At 42.7% G+C, this 18280-nt stretch overlaps 1 protein-coding gene across 1 annotated transcript in view; it reads right to left on the bottom strand.

Annotated features, from left to right (window-relative positions):
* The window catches only part of PARD3B (par-3 family cell polarity regulator beta), a 617867-nt gene that overhangs the window by 563247 nt on the left and 36340 nt on the right, over positions 1-18280 (bottom strand). The window contains exon 2 of the mRNA XM_074967987.1: positions 13760-13861. Within this exon, the coding sequence (XP_074824088.1) occupies positions 13760-13861 (102 nt within the window). The remainder of the gene's footprint in view (positions 1-13759; positions 13862-18280) is intronic.

Genomic DNA, 18280 nt, shown 5'->3' with positions numbered 1-18280 from the left:
CCGGGAGCCGCAAGAGATAAGCCTGTGCCCCAACCCCGAGCCCCAAACCCCTGCCCCAGCTTGAGCCCCCCCCCCAAACCTGGAGCCCCCTCCTGCACCCCAAACCCGTCATCCCCGGCCCCACCCCAGAGCCTGCACACCTCACCCCTCTGCCCCAGCCCATAGCTCCCTCCCATACCCTGAACCCCTCTGCCCCACCCTCCAGCCTGGAGCTCCCACCTGAACCCCAAACCCCTCATCCTTGGCCCCACCCTAGAGCCCTCACCCTCTCCCACACCCCAACCCCTTGCCCCAACCTGCAGCCCCCTCCCACATCCTGAACCCCTTATTTCTGGCCCTACCCCAGAGCCCTCACCCCCTCCCGCACCCCAATCCCCTGACCCAGCCCAGTGAAAGTGAGTGAGGGTGGGGGAGAGCGAGTCACCAAGGAAGGGGGAATGTAGTGAGCAGGGGGGCAGGACCCCAGGGAAGGGGCGGGTCTAGGGTGTTCGGTTTTGTGGGATTAGAAAGTTGGCAACCCTACCTCTGGCTTGCTCTCCCACTGGGCGTGTGGGAGGAGAGACTTCCCTCTTGGAAGACACAGGAGGGAAGATAGGAGTCAAGGAACCGAGACGAGACCACAATACCCTTTTCCTTGTGGGAAGGTCCCATCCTGACTGGGACTCTGCACAAGGCCAGAGAGAAAGAATGGGGCCTACTCTACTTGTAGAATACCTTCTGGAGGAAATATAATTGCACCTTGTAATTCTTACAGCTCAACCCCTCAGTCCTGTAAGAAGCAGACCTTCCCCTCCGCCCCTAAGGGCTCTACAAGCGTAGACTTAAAAGATCAACCTAAGTAAATATTGGGGTCTTCCTGTCGTCCTCATTGACTGTGCCTTTCTTAAGGTCTCTGTCTCAGCATCTTCCTCACCAGAACAACCACCTGCCCAATACCTAATCAGGGAAGGGGAATGTGCATGTCTATTCTAGCCTCTCCTGCATCACAGCGAATGGTGATGGTCCCAAACAGCAGGCTGAAAAGGTCCTCCAAAAAAAGATTGCTTCAGGAGCTGGCCTCCCCACCCGCTAGGAAAGCAATGCTACCACCATTAAGTGATCCATTTCACCAGGAGCTCCTTAGACAGCCACTAGGTAGCTGGAGAGGGACTGAGCTGTGTAAAGCAAAGGCTGCATTAGGAGCAAATTACTTGGCAACAGGTGGGGATAGAGATGCCTGAACCCAAACCAAGAGGAACAGCATCCCAGCTCCCATAAAAGGATGCTCCCCACAGAAAGTTTGAAAAGAGTATTAAAGCTGTCTTTACTGGGACAGCAGTTTCTCAAGGAGCACCTAGGATAGGCTCCTGACTTGACGGGTCTACCCACAGGCCAGAGCCCAGCTCCAGACTTCACTTAGCCCCCCCTCTATGTTCCTATTTTCCCAAATCCATACTCCTCCCTCTATCTTTCCCTGTTAGCTGCCAAAGGCAGCTGAGCCTCCTCAATCTCTGGGCCCTATCCCAGATCCCTTGGTAGTTCATGGAGGAGGAGGGGACACTGAACCCAAACTCCTGGCAGTTCCAGAAGGCTGTCAAGCACTTAACATTTGAAAGAAAGTGCTATCGCTTAGTAAGTAAAACTTCCAACCTTGGGAAATAAGAGCTTGTATTTGAGGATTCAGTCCATTTTGGTATAGACTGTTAGCAACTTCTGGTTTAAAAAAAAACGAAACAAGAATTATAATATATGAGCATGCACCCAAAAAACCCTGTCTGAATCTTGAAGTTCAGCAATATCTTCTACTTTCACATTAGAAGTGGCTGAAATTTTTTTTCCAAGTTTTAAAAAGGGTTAATTTTTAATGCTTGCTATTTTTAAAACTTTTATTCTACACTTTTAAAAACCCACAATAATTCTCCCTTATATTAAGTTTGAAAAATGTGAAATATGACTTGTTAACCAAACGATTGTTGTAAGTTGAAGAGCTCCTGTATCGGGACTTTTAGGTATCTTTTAAATTGGTTACAAGCTGATTTTCCTTTTTTCAGGGATACTATGAAAAAAGAGCTTCCTTTGCTTTGATTATTTAACATACCACAATAGAACTTGCTCACAAAAAAAAAATCTGTCTACATGCTTAATACATGTAAACATTCATTTTCGGATTCCAGTGCTAAGTCTCTCTAGATTCTAATTAAATGAGTTTTAAACAGCCTAAAAATATTCTGCAGTAAGTAAAGAAACGTGTCAGAAAGCAAATGAATCCATGCTAAGCACAGTCTCCTTGTCTTTAAGCACATCCATATGGATCCCATTAGAGGTACACAGAGTACGCTTTTTTTGTAAACATTCATTGTTGGTGCACTGGGATAGAGAAGCCTTTTCTTTGCAACTAGAGTTTTAACTTCGTAAACCACTTTCCATTTAATAGCTATATTAAAATCACTCTGTGCTCTTCAGCATGGAAAACCCTGGCATTACTCCATGCAATATAGCAAATTTTCCTTTTTATAAAATTATTACCTGAATACATGATTTTGCTTGTAGACAGAAATTATTTGGTCTGAATTTACATGTATAACCTACATTTAGGTCTTCGTTTTTGAACTAAAATACACTTTCTCTCCTATACAAGCACTTAATTATCAAGCTCAGTAAAGCAGTAACTGGGTGAAATTTTTTGGCCTCTGTTATACAGGAGGTCAGACTAGATCTAATGGTCCCTTCTGACCTTAAAGACCTATGAATCTTAGGAAGCGAGGTGAACAAATAAAAAAACGAATGCACAAAGCGCAAGACAGACTTCAAGAACATTTTAGAACTATGTTTCTTATCCAATTAAAAAAAAGTGATTTATCCTGTCAGAAACACATTAGATAGCCAGCTATGACACTGGTAATTGCCAGACACTAAAACTGAATTAGACAAACCAAAAGTTCTGGGACATGCCTGCATACATGTACTGCCTATTACTGCAAATCAGAATTATAGCTGGGAACCTGGGATCCAAAGGCAGCAGTTCTACCAGTGAGTTGGTACTAAGAGAAGGGCTATGTTAAGTTTATCACAAAAGGATGTTACTCTTACCATTCCTCACAGCTCAAATAAGTCAAACACCATTTGTTAGTTGATCATTAAGCTCATCCAGACAAATAATTTTTCATTCCCTACCTCAAAATAAATACATAAATAAAAAAGACAAGTGTAGTGGGTGAAGAATGACTACACACGTTATAAAGAGGAAACTTTTTTTGGTCATTAACAGATCCCATAAACTGGTCTCTAGTATCAGTCTTCTTTTTTTATTCACACCTCTCACCAGAGAGTTGTCAGCAAAAGTCACATGCATCAGTCCTGGGGGTTTTTTTGTTTTGTTTTGTTTTTTTTAATCCTAGAGAGCCCTGAAGTTGTTCTCTGCTTATTTATTGTACTACTGTAGCTCCAAGGAGCTCCACTCATGGGCCAGGACCCCATTGTGCTAGTGTCTAGCACAATGGGGTCCTGGCCCATGAGTGGAGCTCCTTGGAGCTACAGTAGTACAATAAATAAATAAGTTTATAGTCTAGCCTAATTTACCAGTAGTGTCCCCACCCCCACCCTGCCCATCATTCTGCTGCACAACCAGCACCCTGATCACCTTTTGTGGCAGCATCCAGGAGGGAGGGGCGGAAACACATGCCAGCCGTTTTCCTGTGTCACAGGTGACATTCCTCTACACAGCGTCACCAATTAGGACAGTTTTCCCTTTCTTTCTGATGGCTGCCTTTTATTGCATTTTTGATCATTGGTTGGGCTACTGAACTCACTTGGACTCTCTGCCAAGCCACAATTCTGTCAAAGTCAGCACTCCTACTATAGATATGAAGATTAATTAGCTGCACACACATTTTCCCCCTGCTCTTCCAACATGTAACATGCTGGTTTTCTTGATTCAACATGCCTTCATTTTTCCCCCCATATATTCTCCCTTTTGAAGGTCTCAATCTGCTTTGTCTCTCGTGATAATTGTTCCCTTTGGTCTCTCTCTGGTTTGTTTGCAAGATTTCAATTGCCATTCAAGCCCTCCATATTCTCCTCCAGCATAGAAGCCACCTTATATTTTGTATACATTTCACCACCATTGTCGTCTTACATGCACAGGAACACTACTTAATTCACACCAGCTTTCCCTCTACTGATTGTTATTTCATCCTTTAGTACAGTTATTGCATCTTCTATTAGGGAATCTCTGTGGCGGTGGCTATATCTGAACTTCTCAGTGGAGAGAGTTTCCTTACATACTTTTCTCAGATAAATATTTCTGATTTTCTATCATTGAGAACATTCCCTGCCCTAGATATTACTCAAGACTTGCTCATGCAACCACAAATCAGTGCCACTTAGGTTGCTCCATATTCCTTCACTCTTCCTGCCACCGTTCAGATCTTCACTTGCTGAACTTCTGAAGCACTGCACCCCGATCCCAAAACATGACTTCCAAAGTTGAAATTACATCAACTACTAGAAAACTTAATAAACTAACAATTCATAGAATCATAGAATATCAAGGTTGGAAGGGACCTCAGGAGGTCATCTCGTCCAACCCCCTGCTCAAAGCAGGACCAATCCCCAACTAAATCATCCCAGCCAGGGCTTTGTCAAGCCTGACCTTAAAAATATCTAAGGAAGAAGATTCCACCACCTCTCTAGGTAACGCATTCCAGTGTTTCACCACCCTCCTAATGAAAAAGTTTTTCCTAATATCCAACCTAAACCTCCCCCACTGCAACTTGAGACCATTACTCCTTGTCCTGTCATCCACTACCGCTGAGAACAGTCCAGATCCATCTTCTTTGGAACCCCCTTTCAGGTAGTCAAAAGCAGCTATCAAATCCCCTCTCATTCTTCTCTTCCGCAGATGAAACAATCCCAGTTCCCTCAGCCTCTCCTCATAAGTCATGCGTTCCAGTGCCCTAATCATTTTTGTTGCCCTCCGCTGGACTCTTTCCACATCCTTCTTGTAGTGTGGGGCCCAAAACTGGACACAGTACTCCAGATGAGGCCTCACCAATGTCGAATAGAGGGGAACGATCACGTCCCTCGATCTGCTGGCAATGCCCCTACGTAGACATCCCAAAATGCCATTGGCCTTCTTGGCAACAAGGGCACACTGTTGACTCATATCCAGCTTCTCGTCCACTGTAACCCCTAGGTCCTTTTCTGCAGAACTGCTGCCTAGCCATTCGGTCCCTAGTCCGTAGCGGTGCATTGGATTCTTCCATCCTAAGTGCAGGACTCTGCACTTGTCCTTGTTGAACCTCATCAGATTTCTTTTGGCCCAGTCCTCCAATTTGTCTAGGGCCCTCTGTATCCTATCCCTACCCTCCAGCGTATCTACCTCTCCTCCCCGTTTAGTGTCAGCTGCAAACTTGCTGAGGGTGCAATCCACACCATCCTCCAGATCATTTATGAAGATATGAACAAAACCGGCCCCAGGACCGACCCTTGGGGCACTCCACTTGATACCGGCTGCCAACTAGACATGGAGCCATTGATCACTACCCGTTGAGCCCGACAATCTAGCCAACTTGCTATCCACCTTATAGTCCATTCATCCAGCCCATACTACTTTAACTTGCTGGCAAGAATACTGTGGGAGACCGTGTCAAAAGCTTTGCTAAAGTCAAGGAACAACACGTCCACTGCTTTCCCCTCATCCACAGAGGGCCAGTTATCTCATCATAGAAGGCAATTGGATTAGTCAGGCATGACTTGCCCTTGGTGAATCCATGCTGACTGTTCCTGATCACTTTCCTCTCCTCTAAGTGCTTCAGAATTGATTCCTTGAGGACCTGCTCCATGATTTTTCCAGGGACTGAGGTGAGGCTGACTGGCCTGTAGTTCCCAGGATCCTCCTCCTCCTCTTTTTTAAAGACAGGCACTACATTAGCCTTTTTCCAGTCATCCGGGACTTCCCCAGATCGCCATGAGTTTTCAAAAGATAATGGCCAATGGGTCTGCGATCACATCCGCCAACTCCTTTAGCACTCTCGGATGCAGCGCATCCGGCCCCATGGACTTGTGCTCATCCAGCTTTTCTAAATAGTCCCGAACCACTTCTTTCTCCACAGAGGGCTGGTCACCTCCTCCCCATGCTGTGCTGCCCAGTGGTGTAGTCTGGGAGCTGACCTTGTTCATGAAGACAGAGGCAAAAAAAGCATTGAGTACATTAGCTTTTTCCACATCCTCTGTCACTAGGTTGCCTCCCTCATTCAGTAAGGGGCCCACACTTTCCTTGACTTTCTTCTTGTTGCTAAACATACCTGAAGAAACCCTTCTTGTTACTCTTAACATCTCTTGCTAGCTGCAACTCCAGGTGGGATTTGGCCTTCCTGATTTCACTCCTGCATCCCCGAGCAATATTTTATACTCTTCCCTGGTCATTTGTCCAATCTTCCACTTCTTGTAAGTTTCTTTTTTGTGTTCAAGATCAGCAAGGATTTCACTGTTAAGCCAAGCTGGTCGCCTGCCATATTTACTATTCTTTCTACACATCGGGATGGTTTGTCCCTGTAACCTCAATAAGGATTCTTTAAAATACAGCCAGCTCTCCTGGACACCTTTCCCCCTCATGTTATTCTCCCAGGGGATCCTGCCCATCAGTTCCCTGAGGGAGTCAAAGTCTGCTTTTCTGAACTCCAGGGTCCGTATTCTGCTGCTCTCCTTTCTTCCCTGTGTCAGGATCCTGAACTCGACCATCTCATGGTCACTGCCTCCCACGTTCCCATCCACTTTTGCTTCCCCCTACTAATTCTTCCTGGTTTGTGAGCAGCAGGTCAAGAAGAGCTCTGCCCCTAGTTGGTTCCTCCAACACTTGCACCAGGAAATTGTCCCCTACACTTTCCAAAAACTTCTTGGATTGTCTTTGCACCGCTGTATTGCTCTCCCAGCAGATATCAGAGTGATTGAAGTCTCCCATGAGAACCAGGGCCTGCAATCTAGTAACCTCTGTGAGTTGCCAGAAGAAAGCCTCATCCACTTCATCCTTCTGGTCCGGTGGTCTATAGCAGACTCCCACCACGACATCACCCTTGTTGCTCACACTTCTAAACTTAATCCAGAGACACTCAGGTTTTTCTGCAGTTTCATACTTGAGCTCTGAGCAGTCATACTGCTCCCTTACATACAGTGCAACTCCCCCACCTTTTCTGCCCTGCCTGTCCTTCCTGAACAGTTTATATCCATCCATGACAGTACTCCAGTCATGTGAGTTATCCCACCAAGTCTCTGTTGTTCCAATCACATCATAATTCCTTGACTGTGCCAGAACTTCCAGTTCTCCCTGCTTGTTTCCCAGGGTTCTTGCATTTGCGTATAGGCACTTGAGATAACTCACTGATAGTCTCTCTTTCTCAGTATGAGGCAGGAGCCCTGCCCTCTCGCGCACTCCTGATTCCTCCCGGTATCCCACTTCCCCACTTACCTGAGGGCTTTGGTCTCCTACCCCTGGTGAACCTAGTTTAAAGCCCTCCTCACTAGGTTAGCCAGCCTGCTTGCGAAGATGCTTTTCCCGCTCTTCATTAGGTGGAGCCCATCTCTGCCTAGCACTCCTTCTTGGAACACCATCCCATGATCAAAGAATCCAAAGCCTTCTCTCCGACTCCACCTGCGTAGACATTCGTTAACTTCCACGATTCGACGGTCTCTACCCAGGCCTTTTCCTTCCACGGGAAGACCACTTGCGCCTCAAACTCCTTTATCCTTCTTCCCAGAGCCTTGTAGTCCACAGTGATCCGCTCAAGGTCATTCTTGGCAGCATCATTGGTGCCCACGTGGAGAAGAAGGAAGGGGTAGCGATCCGAGGGCTTGATGAGTCTCGGCAGTCTCTCCATCACATCGTGACTCCTAGCTCCTGGCAAGCAGCAGACTTCTCCGTTTTCCCAGTTGGGGTGGCAGATAGATGACTCAGTCCCCCTGAGGAGAGAGTCCCCGACCACCACCAGCCGCCTCCTTCTCTTGGGAGCGGTGATCGTGGAACCCCCAACCCTAGGACAGTGCATCTCATGCCTTCCAATCGGCGGAGTCTCCTTCTGTTCCCTTCCCTCAGATGTATCATCTAGTCCACTCTCCGCATTAGTACCTGTGGAGAGAACATGAAAACAGTTACTTACCTGTATCTGCGTTGCTGGTACATGGACGCTCCCCTTTGTTCTTCTGGAGGTCACATGCTGCCAAATTTCTTCACCGTCCTCCTGTCCCTGCTGCACAGCCTGCTCTGCATCTTCAGAACATTGTGCCCGTAGAAGCATATCCTGACGTCTGTCCAGGAAATCTTCAGTTTCTCTTATGCAACGCAGGGTTGATACCTGTTGCTCCAGACCTTGAACCTTCTCTTCCAATATGGAGACTAGCTTGCACTTTGTACAGATAAAGTCGCTTCTGTCCTCTGGAAGAAAGACAAACATGGCACATCCAGTGCAGGTCACAACAGCTGACCACCACCCATTCCATATTACCTTCCTTCTACAAGCTCACTCAGGAGTTGTAGTAACTACTCAGAGAAGCCGGCCAGATGTAAGCCTCAGCAGGCTCTCCCCAGGCAAACTCCCTCTGTTAGTCGCTCTGCTGTTTGCTGCTCAGCTGGTTCGCAGCATTTACTTTACAGAGAGAGTCTTCCCAGATCAATGAATGCCCTTCATTTTGAGAAAGTACAGTCCAGGGAACTAGTTTTCTCCCTCTTGTACATTTGTCTGGATATTACAGATAGGAAGTAGCTTCCAAACAATTCCTAGAAAGGGAAAAAACTTCACATCCTAAGCCACAAAACCCCATAGGAAATATAAAAATGGAAATTAGAATTAATGCTAATTTCCTTCCTTCCTTAATTTAAATTGAGGGAAGAAGATGGAATGGCCAAATGCTGCCTAACCCAAGGATAGAATGTCATTATTGTACCATTTGGTGAAGTAATTGCAAACTTCCAGTTGTCAAATGGCAAGTCTCCTTGTACGAAGCTCTAGATTTCACAGCCCAAGCCTTTGAGAAGCACCTTCTGAAATGCACTTTGATGTATCCATAAGCCTTACTAGATGTTCTACATGCTTGATATATATGAATTAGTCCATTCAGAGAGACTGAGCCCTTCAAGCATTTAAGATCCCCATGAACAAACAAGAAGATACCCAATTCTCTCCACTCAAGTGTAGAAAGACATTGCAAGCTGATTCCAAATCCAAAGTGTGAAACTGTATGTTGGTTGTGTACCAGTTAGAACCTGGAACAAACTTCCCAAGGAAAAACTCAATATAGGCTTCCTTAACAGACAGAACTCCCAACACTCTCCCCTTGTGACATCATTTCTATAAGGAAGGGAAGGGAACAAAAATATGACAAAGCACCCTCTTGAAGATTACACAGAGGTATTTTGAAGATCTGCAGAACCAGGATGAAGTGCAGGAGTCCCACTGGAAGTCTCAACTATGTAATAGCTCTGAAAAAAAAGATGTGGGAAGAGTACAAAAAAATCTTGAATAATAAACCAGAGGGTAGAAAAATTGAACCTTTAGATAAGAGGAAGTTACTGATCTGCAACTGAAGATTCTTCAAGATGTGTAGTCCCTATTTGTATTCCACTGTGGGCTACATGCATGCGCACTATACACCCAGAGCTGGAAAATTTGGAAGTAGGATCAATTGGTCCCCTTTAGGGTATGGAGGGACTCATCCATCTTTTGGCTGAATTGCTGCAATTCACCAGAGGAGAGGACCTCAATGGTATTCTGGGTCTCCCTAGGGAACCCTGATGCATGGAGCCATGACTCCGTGCACATAACGGCAGTAACCATAGCTCTAGAGGAGGTAACAGAGTTGTCAACCGCAGACTGGAGCATGGTCTTAGTTATCCCTTTGCCTTGATCTATCAGAGCTTAGAAAGGAGCTGTGTCCTGTTGCAGATGCCGGTCAGTAATCTTAGCAAACTTGGCATAGTTCAGGAAGTTGTATTTAGCTATAGTGCCTGGTAATTGGCTACCTTGAACTGGAGGCTAAATGACAAAACTTTCTCCCCAACAGGTCCAGACATTTGCCCTCCTTATCCATAGGAGTAGACTGGGGATGTTGCTGTCCAGCCCTTTCAAAAGCGGCCTGAACCAGCAGTAGAGTTGGGAGCAGGTGAGAAAACAAAAATTCTATTGGTGGGCCTGTGAGAGTAGACACTCCCACACCAGAGTTCAACTTCGCAGCAGGAGGCATTCTCCTTGCTGAATCAGGCAGATGTAGAGGGAGGGTTCCCTGGCCTGGGTCTGATTGAGGCTTCATGGCCTTTTCCATGAGGTGTTTCCAGAGACAAAGTTCCGACTCTTTTCAGGTACAGCTGGAGAACGATCAGCAGATATTGCACCTCATCGCCATGTGGGCTTCCCCAAGCCAGTACAGGCTTGTACATCGCTGACTAAGAAGGATTATGGGCAAGAAGCACAGAGTTTGAAGCCTGGAGTCCTGGGCATAGTCAGGTACCTGAACGTGATACAAGGGGATGGGTGGAGGGTGTCTCCCAAAGAGACAATCCAAACGCTAAACCAGGGGTCAGCAACCTTTCAGAAGTGGTGTGCCGAGTCTTCATTTATTCACTCTAATTTAAGGTTTCGTGTGCCAGTAATGCATTAACGTTTTTAGAAGGTCTCTTTCTACAAGTCTATAATATATAACTAAACTATTGTTGTATGTAAAAGTAAATAAGGCTTTTAAAATGTTTAAGCAGCTTCATTTAAAATTAAATTAAAATATAGAGCCCCCCGGACTGGTGGCCAGGACTCAGGCAGTGTGAGTGCCACTGAAAATCAGCTTGCATGCCGCCTTTGGCACGCGTGCCATAGGTTGCCTACCCCTGCACTAAACTACATAAGCTGTTAAAACTATTTACAAAGCAAAATCTAAACCTTATCATCTTGTAGGATGAAGACAAAGCTACCGACACTGTAGGTTCCAACCTAGAACATGCAGCAGTGAGAAGTAACTGGAGAAACTGAGAGTTCACCCTGCCCTTTATCCCCTCAGCCAAAAGTATGAGGAGAGCCAGGGCAAAGGCGCAGACCAACAAACTCTACTTTCAAATTCTCTTGCTCTGGGCACATGCATAAACCCACAGTGGGATACAAAAGGAACCATTACTCAATGAAGAACTGAGGTTTCATCCCTTAGGCCTCACATAAGAAACTGAATCTGTGACAGGCCTCAGTCTACACGCTAGGTGACAAAGACCCCCACCCCGCAAATCCTTGTATGCTCCAACTGTAGGAAATCTCTGAGATTTTGAAATAGGATAGTTAGTTAGTTAGTTAGTTAACAGGAGCATCCATGTAACACTCAAATGTTATGACGTTTAAGGTGAATAAGTGGGTACTGATAAAAAGCTAGCTTTTGAAAAACTGGATGCTTCCTGGTTTTGCAGTTTCCATCTTTAAGAGCCTAGTGAATATTAGTCTGTGAAGCCAATATGCTGTAATTTTACACATACTTACACATACTTTACACATACTTTAGTCTTTTTTTCCAAGTCATTTCAGAGAATGTATATACCAGTACATATATAAAAAAAGTGAAGATGTCCATCTTCTATGTTCATGTATTCCATTAATTGAGAGCAAAATACTAGCCTGCTGTTTTAAGTTACAAATGAGTCTAGATGAGCAAGAAAGCCACAAAGAGACAAAAGATCAAACATGTCCTATTTTAGCTTGCCACTTCCCTGCTGGTAGCATTTGAAAATTAAGCCATTTGACCTTGACTCTTGTTTTGCCTGGCATCCATGTAAGCTGTGGTAGAGAGGTTCTGTTTCTCTAAGTATAAAAGGATTCCAGTGGCCCTGTGCTTCAGATTATTGCTGTGTCCTTCCTTGGCAATTTATGTATGCCACCATCATCCAGTTGTTGTTCCTGTTTTGATACAAAAATGTTCCTGGGAATTTTGTGAAGCAGGGCTCAATAGCACTGCTAGTTGCTTCTGAGCAATATCAGATGTAAAAATAAGTTTCCAATGATTATTCAGAAAGACAAACTGAAGGATTTAGGTGCTGCATTGTTCTTTGGATTTGTGTGAGTATAAAACCAGGACAAGTATGATACGCAAATGCTTGGAAACAATTATTTGAGCATATAATACAATAATTCTCCTGTCATTCTTTGAAGTGTCTTAAAAAGTCCTGGAACATTTTCTGTTCTGAATCTTATTTCTACCACAGATACAGAAAGAACAAAGTGACAAAGGTGAAGGGTCTAAATTCCAAAACCATTTCTTGAGTTATCCAAACTCCCACCATTATATCAAAATGAAACGCTTTTGAATGTGAGCTATTGTTTTTTTGTTTTGTTTTGTTTTAAAACAAGGTTTCATGGTAAGATGGCCCATCATGATCTCAGTGGCAACCTCATGAGATCTCACAACAAGGCACAATTCAAGGGAGACCACTGCTAAATTATCTAATGTATTACAAATGTCAACTTTATAACAAAATGTCAACAGTGGAACTGTTTTCTTGCATTTGTTAATTTAGTGAAATACAGCTAATGTGACATGAAATGTTTGAAAGACCTGGCTGCTGCCACTCTGTATACACTGAGCTTTAAAATTATGCAGTTCTAGTCTTCCGATGTTAAAGTATGTTTTGTAGTGTTACACAGCAATCTACTGTTTTGAAGTCAGAATTATTCCAAGCAGCAAGTCATCTGTAACCGTCAAGCAGTTTTCTTTCAATAAGCACTACTCACACACACACACACACACACGATATAAATTATCTTAGCAATCTATGAATCAATCTGTCATTATTATTGGTGCTTCTGATGTCAGGGAAAAGATGACCCTATGAGAACACGAGTCCTACATTGAAAAGGCTTTTTCTGCAGGATAGGAAAACAAAATTTCACATTTTTAGAAGTATGTAAACAGAAATGAGTTTTTTGCTTTAATATTTTTTTCTTGGCATCAATACTCTTATGGTTTAGATTTTAATTCAAACACAATAACGAAATGTTAATCGGATCTGAACTACACTCTTCAGACTATATACGGCAAGTAATTTATTGATGAATTCACTTAAACTACACTAGTCTGCCAGGGTAATTAAGCAGCAATACTAGGTATTTTTAGGTGAGCTATTTCTATGTACATATAGGATACCTTAGGTCAGGAATTCCCAAGCTGGACACCCATGGTCTTTGGGAATACATATAAAAACACACAATAGAGTGAACTGGAGTGGGTGTGGCCTGCCCAGACTTTCAGTTCCGTTCTGAAGCAAATTGAGTCTATGTGATTTACAAGATAGAATTGCTGCAGTTCTTCACATTAATCCATGACCTATCATGAGTGGTTCTCAAACTTTCCTCTAGAGAGATTTTTTAAAAGTTAGAAATATTACTGGCATAAAATTCAATATCCCATCCAACTCCACATCCTCTCCTCATCAAAAACCACCCTTGTTTCATAAAACTACAAGAGAACCATAAAATGTCCTGAATTAACGGATTAAATTGTAAATCAAATACTAATCTTATGTGAATATATCAGCTGTTTTCATCATACATTTTCCTTTTGCAGTAGCGCTGAATGAAGAACATAGCTGCAACATGTCTAGGCAGATGTGTTTGATTTAAAGTTACTGAATACTGCACCACACTCTTGGTACTCAAGTACCAGGCATATGGTTATTGAAGGTACACAGGAAACGCAAGTACAATATTGTAATTCAAACTCTGCAACCACCACCACCACCACCACCACCTCTCCCTTTTTAATCTACCTTATCTTTGTCCTCAACAACATCTGCCAGCACATCATCTGGGTCCAGGATCCCCCCATCTGTGTACTCGAGGTGGTGAATGTTCACCCAGTAAGCAGGGTCCTGCAGAACAACAACAAAAAAACAAGGTATTTTGTCAAACCAAACTTCAGCTTTTTAGCTCTATCAAGTCAATAAGATTTTTGTATTCCATTTTTACGTCTCTCTCCTTTAGTAAACATCTTTACTAAATATTCCATTTTACACAGACTAGTTCTGGTTGAAGAGTTCAAAGAAACATCTACTGATAAAAATTCATACTATTTGTACATCAGATTACTACCAGTGGAATAACGTCCAATATGTATATCTGCATTAATTTACTGTACATTTTAATTCTTTACCAAATGTAAATGAGGTTAGATAGATTTTTATACATTACAAGAAAGAAATGTAAAGAAACCATGATATATCACTGTAAACCACTGTAATTTAAAGAAAATGTGCTGCCTGACAACTTGGGGAAAATTTATATAGTTTTGCAAAACACACACTCATACCGTACCTCATCTCACCTACACCATCCACCAAGAATTTTCTGCTTACAAAAGACTCTCCCTCAGAGACAACTAATAATGGGATTCACTGAGGCAAAATTCAGAAGACAATGTCTGTGAATGAACAAGCTTACTCATGTAATTTGACATGGTGCAACAGGAACCAAGTTTCAGTCCTCTGAAGACAGCACCTTCCCCTCCACAACTTTAACAGAACACTACACAATGCTTCCCCTGAAGCCAATGGCACAATTATCAACTTGGGGGGAGGGATAGCTTAGTGGTTTGAGCATTGGCCTGCTAAACCCAGGGTTGTGAGCTCAATCCTTGAGGGTGCCATTTAGGGATCTGGGGCAAAAATTGGGGATTGGTCCTGCTTTGAGCAGGGGGTTGGACTAGATGACCTCCTGAGGTCCCTTCCAACCCTGATATTCTATGAACTTCAATGGAAGAAGGTTTGGAATTGCTTACTAAAGAATTCCAAGTGTCATTCCTGAGGTTAAGCACTGAACCAGAGTTAATCATCAATAATGTTGGCAGACATAGTGCGGGCCTGGAACTCCTCTCTGTAGCAGGCTAAAAAAAGGACAAACCTGCTTAGTTAAATTATGCCATTCTACCCTTAAGTTACCCCACTGAATTTGAATAAAGTAGTTCATAATTAAATCCACATCTTAGAAGACTGGGTAATTTTAAATCCGTGGGGAAGTTAAAAGCAAAAGCAGCTCCTTTAAGGGTGGAACCAGCACTGAGAGCTACCACCTATCAATAAGGTGCTAAACAGCAAAATCACAGGCTGAGAAAGAAGCAGTCCAGCCAGGGCTTCCCTTGTACCTCTATAACCTGTTGGATGTTGGTAACGTCAGACTGAGGCCTGACCTACAGTGAAAATTTTGAAATATTGTGGGGGGAAATGCAAGCATGCTCAAGTGCCGTAGCAATACCAACCTAACTCCCACTATAGCTGCAGATAGGTGGACAGAAGAATGCTTCTGTTGTCATGGTTACCATAGCTCAGGGAGGTAGTATCCCTACACTGAAGTAAAACCCCCTTCTGGGTTATGCCAGCATAGCTATGGTGCTCTAACTATCGTGGTTTAGTTCCTGTAGTGTAGACATGGCCTGACTTCCCAACTCTGGTCATCAGCTGATTGCTCCAACTTCCTCCCACCCTCTCAGGACCTATGTGCCCAACCTGACTCTTCTTGCCTTCCACACGCATCACCATTCTTCCTACCTTCTCTACTCCTTTCATTTTCCCCTCCTTTTTTGCTTCTATTAATTCTTCCCCTCCAGCCTTCCCTCTCCATCCCATTTCCTATACTCTTTAAATCTACCCCACCCCCCCACCATGCGCACACACACACACACAAAAATCACAAAACTGACAAAAGCTACAGGAGGGAAAAAAGAATCGCACTGAACTAACCAGAGGTTTGTCACCCACCATTCTGATTCTTCTGCAATGTAACCATTTCTCCCACCCTCTTGTCTCTATTATGTCTATTTAGATTTTAAGTTCTTTGAAGCAGGGAACATCTCCATAAGTTTGTATAATATCTAGCACAATGAAAACTCAATTTTGGCTGGGGTGCTCTTATGATACTAGCAACAAAATAACACCCTGAAAATTAAGACTGTCCCTCACCATATTTATATAAAGTGATATTTTGTCACAGTTTTCATAAAAACCTACGTATTCTGGCCACCTGAAGAAACCCTACAGCAGATGAGCAAGACACCTTAATGACAGGTTGGTTGACTATATATGGACATTATGGACCAATTTTGACTAGGCCTGTTTTTATCATCTGTACCAAAGCCAAGAAGTGCTAAGTGCCTCAAAAAAAAAAAAAAAAAAAATCAGAAGGGGGCTGGGGTATCCGTCCATTACATACTACCACCTTGTCTGCACTGCGAAGTTTCCAAGTGAGTCCGTGTTCTCTCACGCAGCAAGCATCTCAATTCCCAAAACCCATCCTGCACACAGGATGTCACACCAAAATTATCACTGCAATATAATTTGCATATGGGGACCCAATTTAGTCTATTTTTTGGCATGCAAATTTCAAACTGGGTACAACATGACCCAATGCCCAAAAGGGGAGAAGAGGTAAAATTAAACCCGTAAGTTTCAAAACAGTCATAAAAGTGAAAAGAAGTCCCAATCCTGACACACGCTCTCTCTCTCTCTCTCACACACACACACTTCAGAGCTTTAGCACATAATCATCCACAGAAACTCTCTGATAAAACCCAAACATCTACTGGGAAGCCAGCCAATTCCACCCTGCCATAGGTAACGTTTAAACAAGTCATTTTTCCCTAGCAACCTTGTCTATCTTCTCTTTACCTACAAGTTGTACACTGAACTAATTTTATACTAATAAAAGGAAGTTTACAAACCAGTAAAAAGGGTTTCCATAAGAACACTTAATAGGCAAGTTTACTTCCCATTATATAGTTTCAATAGCTAATTAACAGCATCTTTACTACCACATGCCATTTTAAATGAAATTGAGTATTTGGTACAGCTCTCAAAGAGAATTTTCACATATGTTAATATCCGATTGCCTGAGCAAAAATTCATTTCACCTTTTTTCTGTACTTAAACCTCAATCTATATCTTTTTAATTATAAACATTACAATTTTCACATATATTTGGCCCAATCTTAGTTCCAGGTTAGTGCAGTCTATCTCCCATCTTCAGCTGCAGGGTAATATGATACAATACATTAGCATGCTCACTATGGTCAAGGTATCCTCTCTCTCAGTCCAGTGACTCCCACATGTTGACCACTAGCCATATACTCAATATTATGTCTTGTTCTTCCTTGATTAGGTGTTTGTAAGGTGCAGTGTGGCTTAACAAGCTAATAATTCAATAAAAATATCTTTATTTGCAAAACTCCTATATATTCTGGGAATTTGGCAGAGTTTTCATCCTCCAGTGTTGCATTGAAACCACCCTCCAAAATTGTTCATCTTAAATATCAAAACGCTTGAATGACAAAAATCTACTAAAAAATATCAATACTGGTTTTGTCTTTGCATAATGATGAAATTCAGTCTATTAATTACCTTAGCCTGAATTTCAGACCACTATTACACCTCAAAACATTACTTTTTAAAGCCAAGAATTCAACTGTTTTGAGCATTTTCAATGTGCCTTCCAGATTCTGAGATTTAAAAAAAAAAAAAAAAAAAAAAAAGTCAAAGCAGAAACGTATCCATCACAAACAAATGTGTGATCTCATGGACAAAACAATTGGTTTAATGCAGAAACCTTGTAAAAAGAATAACTTGACCCTTATAATAAACATATAAAATATGACTCGATCTGCATCATTAGCAGGTTATCCCCTACCTTTCAATGGTCACATAAATGTATTCATAGCTAGTAAAACTGGGACCTTTGATTTAAATATTACACTTGCAAATTACACAAATTTCTGGGGGTAGTGTGTTTATATCAAACTATATTAAAACAAGTTATAAATTTTATGCTATTTCGTAAGTCTGCTGTACATGGTTTTAAGATGCTTTTAAAGAAAAAACAGCTGGTGAAAATATTTGTGTTTTTCACTGATTGTGTCTACTTGACATTTTATAGCTTCTATAATCCAAGATGCCAATGTTTTAGGAAGAAAAGCTGTGTGGTCCTAAAGAATGCAACATGCTGCCCAAAATACAACAACTAAAAGCCACCCCCACATGCCATAATAAAGTCTTAACTTTTCTGTAACCTGGGACCACAAAAAGAACCCAGTAACAGAACGCTTGTGTGGGTGGCCATAAGTAAGAGAAAGCAAATTCCTGCACGAGTCTGATGCAGCAGAGTTTAATTTTCCCCACAAGCATCCTAAGACAAAACACTGCCAATATAAAATTTAGCTTCTCATTCTCATAAACAAGATATACCAAAAAATAAATAAATAAATAAATAAAGACATTCAAGAGTAACTTTAACAGACTCTTCCGTAT

This window comes from Natator depressus, chromosome 11, assembly GCF_965152275.1.
Source record: "Natator depressus isolate rNatDep1 chromosome 11, rNatDep2.hap1, whole genome shotgun sequence".
Lineage (NCBI taxonomy): Eukaryota > Metazoa > Chordata > Testudines > Cheloniidae > Natator > Natator depressus.
The sequence above is the reverse complement of the archived record's forward strand: the minus strand, read 5'-3'. Positions and strand labels throughout refer to the sequence as shown.